Genomic DNA, 13,914 nt, shown 5'->3' with positions numbered 1-13,914 from the left:
GCCCCAATTATTTGGTTGGCCTCTATGAGAACAGGAGGCTGGACATGACTGGCCACTGGCCTGATCCAGGAGGGCTCCTCTGACGTTTCGTGTTTTATTTTTTTATGATTAAACTGATTAATTTAGGAATGTCTTTTTTCATATTTGCCACAATACTTTTTTTTACAGACATATCATGAAGCAACTAAAGTTGTTATTAAAACAGTGGGTGGGAGGTGCAGAAACCTAACTGATTTTTTTTTTTTTATAACAATCCCAAATTTATTGATTTGTTTGTTTATTATTCAATTTGTATACCGCACTTCACCCGAATATCACAGGGCAATTCAAAACAAATAAACTCCTGGTGCAAAGACCTTCTCATCTAGCTGGGAAAGCTTGTTACGTGGGGGGGGGGGATTGGCTTCAATCACTCCTGGAAAAAAAACAGAGAGTGGGCTTTTATTGCTTTTTTGATCCGTTCTTCAGGGCTCTGTTGCTGTTTTACATGTTGGAAGCAGCTCTGTGAGAGAACGGCCTTGGAAATCGGCCGCAAGATCTCAAAACAAGCAAACAAATTTGCTCACTTACATCCTAATGAATAATGGAGAGGGGCCCATCCGTTTCCTTCTCGGGTCAAATGGAAACTCTCTCTGCAAGCGAACCATCTCCCGATGCAATTTCCCAGGGAAAGAAGCGATGTTTAAAGAGGCATCTCCGCTCTGGCTTCCTTGCACCTTGAGCGGTTTGTTCCCATCAACCAGGCTAGCGCAGGATGTCAAAGGAAATCAAGCCTACGCACTGCGGTTGGGCAAAGGTTTGTTAAAAGACTCTGTTTATGAAGACAAGGCAATTGCCTCCACCAGCCAGACTTTGTTCTGAACTGATTAATAGGGTTTCCTCTCTACATACATAGAAATCGTAGAATCTTAGAGCTGGAAGGGACCACAAGCGTAATCTAGTCCAACCCCCTGCAAATGCAACTGTTTAATGTGGCATCGTAGTGCTTTCTTTTTATTATTATTATTCAAAATTATAACAAGACATATTATCCAAAAACATATCATCCTTGTTTTCCCCCCATTTTTCCTCCCTCCCCCCCAACAAACCCCACCCTCCCCCAGCCCCTGACTTCCCTCAGATCCAGTCTTTGTTTTCTCTAAAAATGCTGTTTTCTGCATGTTACACAGTTGTATAGATCCTCAAACTATTTAGCTGATTATTATCAATAAAAAGTTTTTGAATGTTTATTCAAAGCCAGCCAAGGAGTCCAGTTCGCTTTGTTGCATCTTCAAATACTTTGTAAAGGGTTCCCATTCATCTTTAAAGTCACAGTTATCCTTGTCCCGTAGCTTGTATGCCAGTTTTGCCAGTTCTGCATAGTCCATCAATTTTTCTTGCCATGATTCTTTAGCTGGGGTTTCTTCAGTCTTCCATCCTTGTGCTACCAGAACTCTTGCGGCCGTTGTCACATACATGAAGATGTTTTTCAACTTTTTTGGCAGGTCTTTCCCTACAATCCCCAACAAAAATGCCTCAGGGTTTTTAAACAAATGTTAAATGGAACATTTTCTTCAATTCGTTGTATATCATTTCCCCAAAAAATTTAATTACCTTACAATCCCACCACATATGATAAAATGAGGCATCGTAGTGTTTTCAATGCTTGGTGTGGATGTGGACAGTGGCTCTCCAGAACTTCAGACAGCGGATTTCTTTCTTTCCCAGCCATGCCGGGAGATGCCAGGGGACAGAGGCTGGGGCAATTGACATGCAGACCAAGCATGACTTGGAACAGGTGCCGAGAGCAAAGGAACACCATTGGAATTGAGATTTGAGCAAATGAATGAAGGTCCGCATGTGATTCTCTAATTCCCCTGCCATGGCTGTGACCCACTGAGGTCAAAGGGGGGCAGCCATTCATGGGATATTCCCCATATGAACTGACCCAGACCCTAGGACTATCACCTGAGTCCCTTTGACATGTGCTTCTCTCCATGGGAGGTCTGGAGGGTGACTACATCAGAACAGGGCCTTTTCAGTGGTGGCTCCTCATTTGCGTAATGAGGCTTTCCCTGGGATGCTTGCCTGGCACCATCCTTCAAGTGCAAAAACATTCCTTTTAAACCAGGCCTTTCGATTTTAACTATCTGTGGTCTTTTAGAGTGGGTGGCCTGTTTCAACATACAGTATATCTTTTCCCTGGTTTTATGTACCGTATTTTTCGCTCTATAAGACGCACCCGACCATAAGACGCACCTAGTTTCAGAGGAGGAAAACAAGAAAAAAAATATTCTGAATCTGCGCAGCGCCTCTCCAGCAAAGCAGGAGGAGAAATGGAAGGGGCTCCGTTTCTCCTCCCGCTTCGCTGAAGGAGCTCTGCGCAGCTTTCCCTCTCTGCGCAGTGCCTCTCCAGCGAAGCAAAGTCAGAACAGCAAGAGGGATCGGTGCTTTTGCTGTGCAACCATTCCTCTTGCTGTTCTGGCTTCAGCGATAGCTGCACAGCCTGCATTCGCTCCATAACACACACACATTTCCCCTTACTTTTTAGGAGGGGAAAAGTGTGTCCTATAGAGCAAAAAACACAGTAGTTTTCTTCCCCAAGTTGTTCTGTACTTCGTTTTGAGTTTCTGGGCAAAAAAGTAAGCAACCAATGCAGGCATAGGCAAACTTGGCCCTCCAGATGTTTGGAGACCACATTTCCCATCATCCCTGACCACTGGTCTTGTTAGCTACGGATGATGGGAGCTGTAGTCCCAAAACTAATATCTTTCATAAATAAACATCTTTTTGGTTTTCTCACATTTTGCCGGGTTTTGCGCTGCTGTTTTGAGTGTTTTGCTCATCTGGAACTCAGCAACCTTCTCACCTCTTGCTTCTAGGCCGGACAGCAGCGCTGGTGGGAGCAGGAAATTGCTGTGAACCTGAAGATCCAGAAGGGAGAATTGATCACCTACAACCTGACAGAGCTGATCAAGCCTGAGGCTTACGAAGTCCGCCTGACCCCGGTCACCATTTTCGGAGACGGAGACTCGACCATTCGCGTGATCAAATACAGCGGTAAGAATATTTGCTTCATCGTAGTAATTTCGTAGAATTGTAGATTGTAAACAATCACCCCTCGAAACCTCAAAGCAGTTTTCAGAAAAGGCAAGACAATGAAGCCATCAGGAAATGAAATAATTAAAATATTCCAAAGATAAAATCAGTGACAAACTAAAAAAATCCCTAATTTGAGGATCTTGGGAAATGTGGCTCTTCAAAGCTTTAGACAATATCCCTCCCTCAACAAATGGCTTTTTTTTTCCTTTTGCAGCAATAGGACAGGAGGGTGTCTCGCCACGCAGTAATGGAACATTAGATTCCAGTAGCACTTTTAAAGCCAATTAATCGTATTAATAGAGCATAAACCTTTTGTCAGCTGAAACGTCCTCCTCCAAATGCCAGGAACGAAACTGTTATCAGCCGGTAACCAAAGGCAGTTAATTGAATGTTTACAATCTCCCTCTACCTCGTTTTTAAAGGGGGAATTTTCCACATTGTAAGTACATCATCATAAAAAAGGCTGCTTTTTAAGGCTGCCTTTTATAGCATGAGAGGAAGCCAAAACCCCTCGCTAGGGCCTTGGCTCAGCCTGCCACGCACATCCATCATGCTTGCAGAACTTGGGTGCCCGCAGGATCAGGCCCCAATAGCAGGAGGTGCTGCAGGGAGCCGGCAGCAGAGGAAGCGAGATGTCGTGAAGCCTGCTGTCTAGTCACAGAGATACCTGCTCTCTTCTGGGAAACCCAGCCAGATGGGCGGGGAATAAATAAATTATTATTATTATTATTATTATTATTATTATTATTATTATTATTATTATTATTATTATCCTGCCTTGGTCAGACCCAGGGGAGTCTTTAGTGTATGCGCCACCAGGGCGCAAAGATCCATCCAGCACCCCCAAGTCTGACAAGCGCTGCCATTGTGAATGACAATGTCTCTGGTAAATGAGCGCACAAAGTCAAAAGCCCTTTAGTGAAACAGTAGGTATACATTTCAGTAACACCTGGGTATACCTCGGGTTACAGATGCTTCAGGTTGCGTTTTTTCGGGTTACGGACCCGCCGAAACCCGAAAGTACCAGAACAGGTTACTTCCGGGTTTGGGGGGGTCACACATACGCAGAAGCGCTAAATTGTGCTTTGCACATGCGCAGAAGCGCTGAATTGCAATCCGCACATGTGCAGGTGCACTGCTGCGGGTTGCGAACGCTGCGGGTTGCGAACATGCATCCCACACAGATCATGTTTGCAACCCAAGCATCCACTATGTATTTTGTTTTTCTAGCTTGATCAAAATTACAGTGGTGCCTCGCAAGACGAAAAGAATCCGTTCCGCGAGTCTCTTCGTCTTGCGGTTTTTTCGTCTTGCGAAGCAAGCCCATTAGCGGATTAGCGCTATTAGTGGCTTAGCGGATCAGCTGATAAGTGGCTTAGCGGCTTAGAAAAAGGGGGGGAGGGGAAAAAAAACCGCAGGAACTCGCAAGACATTTTCGTCTTGCGAAGCAAGCCCACAGGAAATTCGTTTTGCGAAGCACCTCAAAAACGGAAAACCCTTTCGTCTAGCGGATTTTCCGTCTTGCGAGGCATTCGTCTTGTGGGGCACCACTGTACTTATTATTTCATAACAGGTAGATAGTTAAGAGCCTAGGCGGTTTCAGAGGTGGGCACCAGACACCCCCCAGAATTCAGCACCTGGGTGCCCTGCACCCCTTGCATCCACAGGTAAAGGTGGCCCTGGTCAGACCCCACCTGGAATCCTGGGTCCAGTTCTGGGCACCACAATCTAAGGATACTGGCAAGCTGATAAGCTGGAAGGTGTGCAGAGGAGATCAACCAAGATGATCCAGGGTCTGGAAACCAAGCCTTGTGCTGAAAGGTCCAACCCTGTCTGCAGAGGCCAGCCATCCTGGCCAGGAGCCATCAATTGTCCTCTCCTCCATGAATTTGTCCAAAGTTCTTTTTAAACCATCTAGGTTTGGTGGCTATCACTGCCTCCTCTGGGAGTGACTTCAATAGTTTGCCTACGCCGTAGGTGAAGAAGTCCTTTAAAAAAAATCCTTCCTGAATATTATCTCTGTTGCAGGCACACACACATTTATGTATATACTTGGCTGGCTTTCCTGCGCGAAAAAAGGAGGGCAACATCTTTTTCACAGAATGAGTCATTTTGGCTTGTGCCAAGTGCCACACATGCAATTAGAAGTTTATTGAGAATATTAATAGTCTGATTCATGGCTCTTTGGCCGCAGGCTGGAAAGAGAGGAGTTGGGGGAGAGCGAAAGATTAGTCATGCTACCAACTGGGTTGTAAATTCTTCCTTAACTCCTGCATTCGTCTTGCTTTAACGTTTGAACTCCTGCGCGGTAAATGTTTACGATATCGCCTGCCTTCCTCTTGACTCACGGCTGCAAATGAGCCTCTTATCCAGGTATCGTCTGAGGCTATCTCCATGACAACACCAAACACTCAAGGTGGACGCAATCAGATCTGCTCCGGAAATAAGCAGGAATAAGTGGATTACTTCATCCAGATTCTAATTATTATTTATCTGCATGCCACCGTTTTGCCAAAGCTGGTTTATGGTTAGGACAATGGTTTGCAGGGGGGACTGAGAGGAGAAATGAGAGCTGTCTTCAAATATCTCAAGGTCTGTCAGGTGGAAAATAGAGCAAGCTTGTTGCCTCCTGCTCTGGAGAGCAGGACTCGAACCAGCGACATCAAGTTACAAGAAAGGAGATTCAGAAGAACTTTCTTCCAGCAAGAGCTCTTCGACAGTGAAATTATCTCCCTAGGAGGTGGTGGACTCTCCTTCCCTGGAGGTTTTTAAGCAGAGGTTGGGTGGCCATTTGTCATTTAGATGAGATTCCTGCATTGCAGGAAGTTAGACGAGATGCCCTCAGGTTTCCTTCCAACTGTACATTCCAATTATTCTGTGATTTTATAGTTAGAAATTAGGAATAGTGGGGAGGAGCATTCAGGGATTGACTCTTACGCATTGGTGCATAACAAAGTTGCATCGTGACCAGGTGGGATGTTCTAGGACAGGCACGTTCAACATGTAGATCATGATCTACTGGTAGATTGCGGGGTGTTCCTGGTAGATCTCTGGTCCCTCAGGGATATCCTTCCCCCCAAGATTAAGGTCCACTATTTGACTGCAGATTCAGGACCCTAAGCTGTGTTTGGTCTTTGTCCATGGAATTTTCTTGGCAGGGATACTGGAGTGGCTTGGCAGGTCCAGGTGGATCACGTTTGGTCAAAACTCTCAACTATGACCTGTCCATCTTGGTCGGCCCTACATGTCATAGCTCATAGCTTCTCTGAGTTATTCAAGTCCCTTCACCACGGCAAGGCAATGATCCATGGGCTGCAAGAAGATCAAACCTCTCCATTCTGAAGGAAATCAGCCCTGAGTGCTCACTGGAAGGACAGATCCTGAAGCTGAGGATCCAAGACTTTGGCGACCTCATGAGAAGAGAAGACTCCCTGGAAAAGACCCTGATGTTGGGAAAGATGGAGGGCACAAGGAGAAGGGGACGACAGAGGACGAGATGGTGGGACAGTGTTCTTGAAGCTACCAGCATGAGTTTGACCAAACTACGGGAGGAAGTGGAAGACAGGAGTGCCTGGCTGGGCTCTGGTCCAGGGGGTCACGAAGAGGCGGACACAACTAAACAACAAGCTGTGTTTTACACAATTGACTTTTTATTATGTTCTGTGTATATCACAATGCTCATTCAGTTCCATTCATTCATTTGCTTGCTAAGAAAAGCTCAACAACTTTGATCCATCCATGGGTAGGTCACTGCCAGTTTTTTTATACTGTGAGTAGATCGCAGTCTATTGGGAGTCGGACGTCCCTGTTTTAGGATGAGATAGTTGCTCCTGCAGCTCCACTACCTTAGGGATGGGAGAGATAATCGATCCATTTCACACTGAAAGGCATATCTACGTAATTCGCACTTTCTGAGATGATGTGCCAGCTGAAACAGAGGCAAATTTCCAAATTTTCTCCTCTCTGAATTTTGCACTGCATTTCCCCAGCCTAGTAATGTGCACAGAAATGCATTTTATTTGCATAGAAATGCACATATTAGTGAAACTGCCAAACCGAGAAGTGTCTGTTAGGGGAAATTGCTTTGCATTTTCTCCTCCCGACAAACCTGCGGAGTAAGCTGGTCTTAGAGGCGGTAACTGGCTTAAGGTCCTGCAATGAGCTGCAAGGCTGAGGCTGAATTCGAACCCGGGTCTCTCTCAGGTCGTAGCCCACTGCTCTATCCACCACCCTGCACTGGTTTGCCACCGTCTCTCCCACCCATTCGGCGCCAGAACTTTCAGAAGGGACAGCGGAAGAATCACCGTGAGCTGCAGCTCCCCCCACCTACATTTCTCTTTTTGCTGCCGTTCCCTGACATTCAAATAACTAACCAGCATGTTGGATTTGTTTCTGTGCTCCTGTCAGTCACAGGGGAGGTGAGCCTTGTTTGCCAGCCCACTCGTTCTGCCCTGGCCGCCACACTGAGAACAATATGAATATTGCGCCATTCAAGGTCCGCCATTAATGATAGCTTCCCTGAAAGCCACAAAGTTTTGCAACAAAGCGAGTGTCGCTCAGCGCTGTCCCCCCCACAATTTGGGTTCATTTGGAGTCAGGAGAATGCCAAAAAAAGGAGAAAGAAAGTGCGTTCCTCAGCAAATGAGAAGTAATTGTGTTAGCAAACACGGAGAGGGCGATCTTGAATAATTGACCACGTTTTTCCCGTGGAAAATTACACAGGAAGCAAATCGCTGATTATTCTTCTTAGAGAAAGGAATGGGGTGGGGGAATAAAGGCAGTGCAGCTGAATCAAAGTGTTCTTTCAAAAGGGTTTTTGCTGAGTAAAATTTCAGGGTAGCACTCGAGTGCTCAGATCCATAACGGGCTCAGATCCATAAAGGCGGAAAGGTCAGCACTGGAGCCATTTTCATGGGCATCTAATGCAGGTGAATGGGGGAAGATTTGGGTCAAACAAAAGGAAGTCCTTCATGCAGTGCATAGCCAAACTTTGGAACTCCCTGCCACAGGAGACAGTGGCAGCCACCAACCTAAAGTAAAGGTAAAGGGACCCCAGACCATTAGGTCCAGTCATGGCCGACTCTGGGGTTGCAGCACTCATCTCGCTTTATTAGCCAAGGGAGCCGGCGTACAGCTTCTGGGTCATGTGCCCAGCAGGACTAAGCCACTTCTGACAAAGCAGAGCAGTGCACGGAAATGCTGTTTACCTTCCCGCCAGAGCGGTACCTATTTATCTACTTGCACTTTGATGTGCTTTCAAACTGCTAGGTTGGCAGGAGCAGGGACCGAGCAACAGGAGTTCACCCCATCACGGGGATTCAAACTGCCAACCTTCTGATCGGCAAGCCCTGGGCTCTGTGGTTTAACCCACAACACCACCCGCGTCCCAGCCACCAACCTAGATGGCTTTAAAAGAGGATTGGACTGATTCATGGAGGAGAAAAGGGCTATCGGTGGCTCCAACCAGGATGAAGTCTATGCTCTGCCTTCAGAGCTGGAGGCAGCAATGCTTCTGAATACCCGTTTCTGGAAACCACAGGAGGAGAGTTTGCTTCTGTGCTCGGACTCTTCCTGCGGATTTCCAGAGGCGTCAGGGTGGCCATCTTGAGAACAGGAAGCTGTGGCATCTATGGCACCATTTGAATGGCCTCAGTGTAAAATAAAATTAAAAAAACAAGGAAAATAGATATGAAAAGGTGAAAGATATTATAAGATAACATAAAAAGAACAAAGTAATAATTACCATATATTTCGCTCCATAAGACGCACCTGACCATAAGACACACCTAGTTTTTAGAGGAGGAAAATAAGAAAAGAAATATTCTGAACGAAACAGTGGATGTATGATTTTTGTGGTTCATGCTGTGGCCACAGACATGTGATTTGACGGTGAATTTGGGGTGACCCAATTCAAAAATCCTGAGGATCCACGTGGATCCGTGCTTTGTAACCATGTTTTTGCACCATTGTGGCCCCAGGCAACAGTGGGTGCATGGTTTTTTTGGTGCAGGCTGTAGCCATGGACATGCTATGTGATCTGATGGTGAATTTGGGGTGACCCAATGCAAAAATCCTGAGGATCCATGGGCTTTTACCTCCCCCCTCCCAGGCAGCCTCCACTAGCCTCCCTTATCTCTCTTCCGATCCTACCGATCAGCTGTTTCCTTTCAACACTCCCTTCCCTCTTGTTTGCCTTAGTGTCTTTCCCTTAGCTGGAGCAGTTTTTTGCTCCTCCTTTTCTTCTATTTTTCTCTCCTTATTGCTTTAGTCTTCCTGTCTCCTCTCCTTACAAGTTTGCTGTCTTTACCTCCCCCCTCCCAGGCAGCCTCCTTTATCTCTAGCGTCCCTTATCTCTCTCCCCAGAAACTATCAGCGGCTTTGTTTCAACACCCCTTTCCCTCTTTAAAAAAAAAAAAAAAAAAGCACGATCTGCTTTTTGCCCCTGGGCAGTTCGGCTCCAGGGACCACACATTTGCTCCATAAGATGCACAGACATTTCCCCTTACTTTTTAGGAGGAAAAAAGTGTGTCTTGTGGTGCAAAAAATACGGTATATGTACAACAGATAGTAGAAATGGTAAATATACTGGGGGGGGGGGTATGACAGGAAGTCTTATGTACTTTAGTAAGAATTTATGGTGAAATGGACTAACTAAGATTGAACTGATTTTTATTTGTATACTTGGACATAATCATACACAGGAACATTTTGTTATCAATTAATTTCAATAAAGCATGTGAAAGCTAAGAGAGAGAGAGAGAGAACAGAATGTTGGACTAGATGGGCCACTGGCCAGATGGAGCAGGTTCTTCTTCTGAAGAGTTGCCTGGGAGAAGACAGAGAATCCGAGTGAATGAGATGGGCTGGAGAAAGGAAGCAGAGGTCTTGCCTGCAAAGACATCTTGGGCAAGCCACATATTTCTTTACACATTGCATAGTCAAACTATAGCACATGCTTCCAGAGGAGGCTAGGATGGGTACCACCTTGGGCGGCCTTGAAATCAGGAACGTACAAATTTGTGGAGGGGAAGGCTGTTGGTGGCTAGAGTTTCTGGGAAGTTGCAGGAGGGGAGGGTTGCATTCATGATCGGATTTCAGGTTCTCCGCAGGCATCTGGGTGGCTGCGGAGAGAACAGCATGCTGAACCAGGTGGGCCATTGGCCTGATCCAGCAGGCTCTTCTTACCCTCTGTTGTTTAGTAGTTTAGTCGTGTCCGACTCTTGGTGACCCCCTGGACCAGAGCACGCCAGGCACTTCTGTCTTCCACTGCCTCCCGCAGTTTGGTCAAACTCATGCTGGTAGCTTTGAGAACACTATCCAACCATCTCGTCCTCTGTCGCCCCTTCTCCTTGTGCCCTCCATCTTTCCCAACATCAGGGTCTTTTCCAGGGAGTCTTCTCTTCTCATGAGGTGGCCAAAGTCTTGGAGCCTCAGCTTCAGGATCTGCCCTTCCCGTGAGCACTCAGGGCTGATTTCCTTCAGAATGGATAGGTTTGATCTTCTTGCAGTCCATGGGACTCTCAAGAGTCTCCTCCAGCACCAGAATTCAAAAGCATCCATTCTTCGGCGATCAGCCTTCTTTATGGTCCAGCTCTCACTTCCATACATCACTACTGGGAAAACCAGAGCTTTAATTATACGGACCTTTGTTGGTAAGGTGATGTCTCTGCTTTGCTTTTTAAGATGCTGACCCTCTTATATACACAATGCTTTTCAAACCTATTTCCATGAAACACAACAGGGATGGGGAATCTGTGGCCTTCCAGAAGTTTTTGGATTACAGCCCCCACCCTGCTAGACCATTGGCTATGGTTCCTGGGCCTAATGTGAGTTGGCATTTAACAACATCGAGTGGGAGCAAACGTTCCCCTATCCCTGAAGTAGGATGCAGAAGAACAAATGGGTTCCAGATATTCAAATCTGAGATATTCCCTTCCTCTGTAGCCTTGGAGTCACATTACATCATTTATCTTTGTAATTATTTTATTATATTTTATTTATAAAATTCCTATGCCTTTTCAGGAACTTTTTTATTTATTAAATCTTCTCCGACGTATCAGCAAGAGTCGGGCAGAGTGCCAGGATTTCCTTCCCCATTCCCTCCATCTCAGAAGTTGTTTTACTGAAACATGAATATACACTTACAAAATAAACCCACTTGAACCGGAGGCAAAATGTTCGCTGTGATGCATTTATGTCATACAAGTATTTATGTAATGCCTTTCACTCTTCAGAAATAAGGCCAGTGCAAAGTTAATATAAAAAAACTGGACAAAATTAAACTGACAAAACATAAAAAATGCAACATCAGAAATCCTGTTTTCTGTAGGTGGTTTTGTATGCACACCATTTAGATGTATGAAAAATTGAGGTCTTGAATAAATAAATGTAAATGCCTTAAATAAAATGAACTGAGAATGCAATTTGAGTGGATTTGGAAACATAATTAGAGGGGGCAGAGAATCAGCCGCAAATTTCTCATCAGCATGTGCAGAAATTAATTAATTTTAGGATCTTCTCTCTCCTTCTCTTCTAGCCCCGATGAATCCTCACCTACGTAAGTATTTGCAATACCTGGTTTCTGCATTAATTAGAATGAAATGTCAATAAAAATAATCTATGGCATGCTTAGGGAAGTTGCTTGCTTCTCTGTTTGCTAAGCAATTTGGACACCTCTTCAGATGTCATGACCCAATTTTGCATGGTTGCCTCCTTAGATCAAGGGAGCAGCTTTTTGCCTATGTTGGGATGTGGTTGGGTGCCATTTTGAATCAAGATGGCAGACCGAACTTTTCAAAGCAGCACTGATTTTAACCAAATTTTGCATGATGGTTCTTGAGATCATGGGAACAGGTTTTCGTCTATGTTGGGATACAGTTAGATGCTGAACGGAACCTCTCTAAAATATTGTATTTTAATATTCTGTTGGAAGCCGCCCAGATATTCTGGGAAACCCAGCCAGATGGGCGGGGTATAATTATTATTATTATTATTATTATTATTATTATTATTATTATTATTCCCAAACAATGCTGGCTATGAGCCTGCTATTTATTGATGCAAGGAGGAATGTGACATAGCACTAAGGAGATCCCTCCATAAATGCAAAGATTTGTGCTTGCCTCATGGAACAATCTCACTCTCCTCCTTCTGCCCTGGGGGTATTTTGAGGGCAAGGGAAGAGAAGCAGAGCCAGCCCACTTCCTAGGATCCTAGGTGCAGTCTCTTAACTTCTTTTTTTGCTCCCAGCTTTTAAAAGCACTACTATAGAGTTCGGTGCAACCTATAGCCTGATCCCGTGCATGTTTACCTAGCTGCAAGTCCTCCTGCATTCGATGGGTTTTGCAGCCCAACCCCAGGCAGGTTTTCTCAGAAGTCCCATTGAATTCGGACGAATTTTCAGCTAAACCTACCTAGCGATGTTCTGCTCTGCTTTACAACCTCCACCCCATGCCCCACTTCCTTCCACCGCTGCTCCTTCCTGCCCCCACCAAGAAATCTTCTACATCAGGCATGTCCAACCGGTCGATTGCGATCTACCGGTTGATTACTGGGTGTCCCTGGTCGATCCTGGTCGATCGCATGAACCAGATTGATTGCCCAGCAACAACCAATTGTTGGAAAGCTCAACAACTTTGGTCAATCTAATGCGTGGATCACTGCCATTTTTTTTATAGTGGGAGTAGATTGCAGTCTCTTGGGAGTTGGACATGCCTGTTCTCTGTGTTCCTGCATGCAGGCAAAGGCTTTGCTTCACTTCCCAGGCTGTCTACTCCTAGAGGTTGCCAGGACTAAGGTCCAAAGTGGAGCCTTGTCTTGGGGTTGTCCGCATTCAGCCTGCCTGAGAAGATGAGCCCCAAACGCTTCACGGTTGTTGAAATCCTCTTTTTTTCATGCGAATGTGGTGTCCGTCTGTTGGCAGGAGAATTCCACTGCGGCTTTGAAGACGGCAACATTTGTTTGTTCACCCAAGACGAGAAGGACAACTTTGACTGGACGAGGCAAAACATTATCCTCCGGGACACCAAGTACACCCCAAACACAGGGCCCAGCGCTGACCGGTCAGGATCCAAGGAAGGTAAAGTTCATATCTTGGCCTAAAGCTCAGGTTGACTTTTGATCAAACACAAGAGCTCCTTCACTCTTCCATTTGTAATGTCTTGGGTGCCCTGGGTGATGAACTCTGCTGGGAGAGACACTAAGGGAATGTGTCCCTTGAGCATCTTTATTTTATTTTATTTATTTTATTTTACTTCTATACCGCCCTATACCAGAAGGTCTCAGAGCTGTTCACATAAAGGATCACATACATAAAATCAAAATACAACGACAACCCAATAGAACCCCCCTAAAAAGAGCCAGCATTTTTTAAAAACGCATAGGATGTAAACCAGGTCAGGCAAAGGCCTGGTTAAAAAGCAATGTTTTTGCCTGGCGCCTAAAGGTGTATAATGAAGGTGCCAGGTGAATTTCCCTGGGGAGAGCATTGCACAGACAGGGAGCCACTGCAGAGAAGGCCCTGCTCTCATGTTGCCACGCTCTGGACCTCTCAAGGAGGAGGCCTCAGAAGATGATCTCAGGGTCCAGGTAGGTTCATAGAATCATAGAATCATAGAATCATAGAGTTGGAAGAGACCACAAGGGCCATCGAGTCCAACCCCCTGCCAAGCAGGAAACACCATCAGAGCACTCCTGACATATGGTTGTCAAGCCTCTGCTTAAAGACCTCCAAAGAAGGAGACTCCACCACACTCCTTGGCAGCAAATTCCACTGTCGAACAGCTCTTACTGTCAGGAAGTTCTTCCTAATGTTTAGGTGGAATCTTCTTTCTT

At 45.6% G+C, this 13,914-nt stretch overlaps 1 protein-coding gene and 1 long non-coding RNA gene across 3 annotated transcripts in view; one reads left to right on the top strand and one right to left on the bottom strand.

Moving 5' to 3' along the window:
* The window catches only part of LOC309350062, a 492,019-nt gene that overhangs the window by 277,671 nt on the left and 200,434 nt on the right, over positions 1-13,914 (bottom strand). The gene's annotated exons all lie outside the window — the stretch shown is intronic.
* Positions 1-13,914, top strand: part of MDGA2 (MAM domain containing glycosylphosphatidylinositol anchor 2) — a 413,922-nt gene that overhangs the window by 383,123 nt on the left and 16,885 nt on the right. For both annotated transcript variants that reach the window (XM_081875889.1, XM_081875890.1), the window contains exons 11-13: positions 2,862-3,039; positions 11,618-11,638; positions 13,004-13,159. In XM_081875889.1, coding sequence (XP_081732015.1) covers positions 2,862-3,039; positions 11,618-11,638; positions 13,004-13,159 — 355 coding nt within the window. The remainder of the gene's footprint in view (positions 1-2,861; positions 3,040-11,617; positions 11,639-13,003; positions 13,160-13,914) is intronic.

Source organism: Podarcis erhardii, assembly GCF_964252035.2.
Source record: "Podarcis erhardii genome assembly, chromosome: 1".
Lineage (NCBI taxonomy): Eukaryota > Metazoa > Chordata > Lepidosauria > Squamata > Lacertidae > Podarcis > Podarcis erhardii.
The sequence above is the reverse complement of the archived record's forward strand: the minus strand, read 5'-3'. Positions and strand labels throughout refer to the sequence as shown.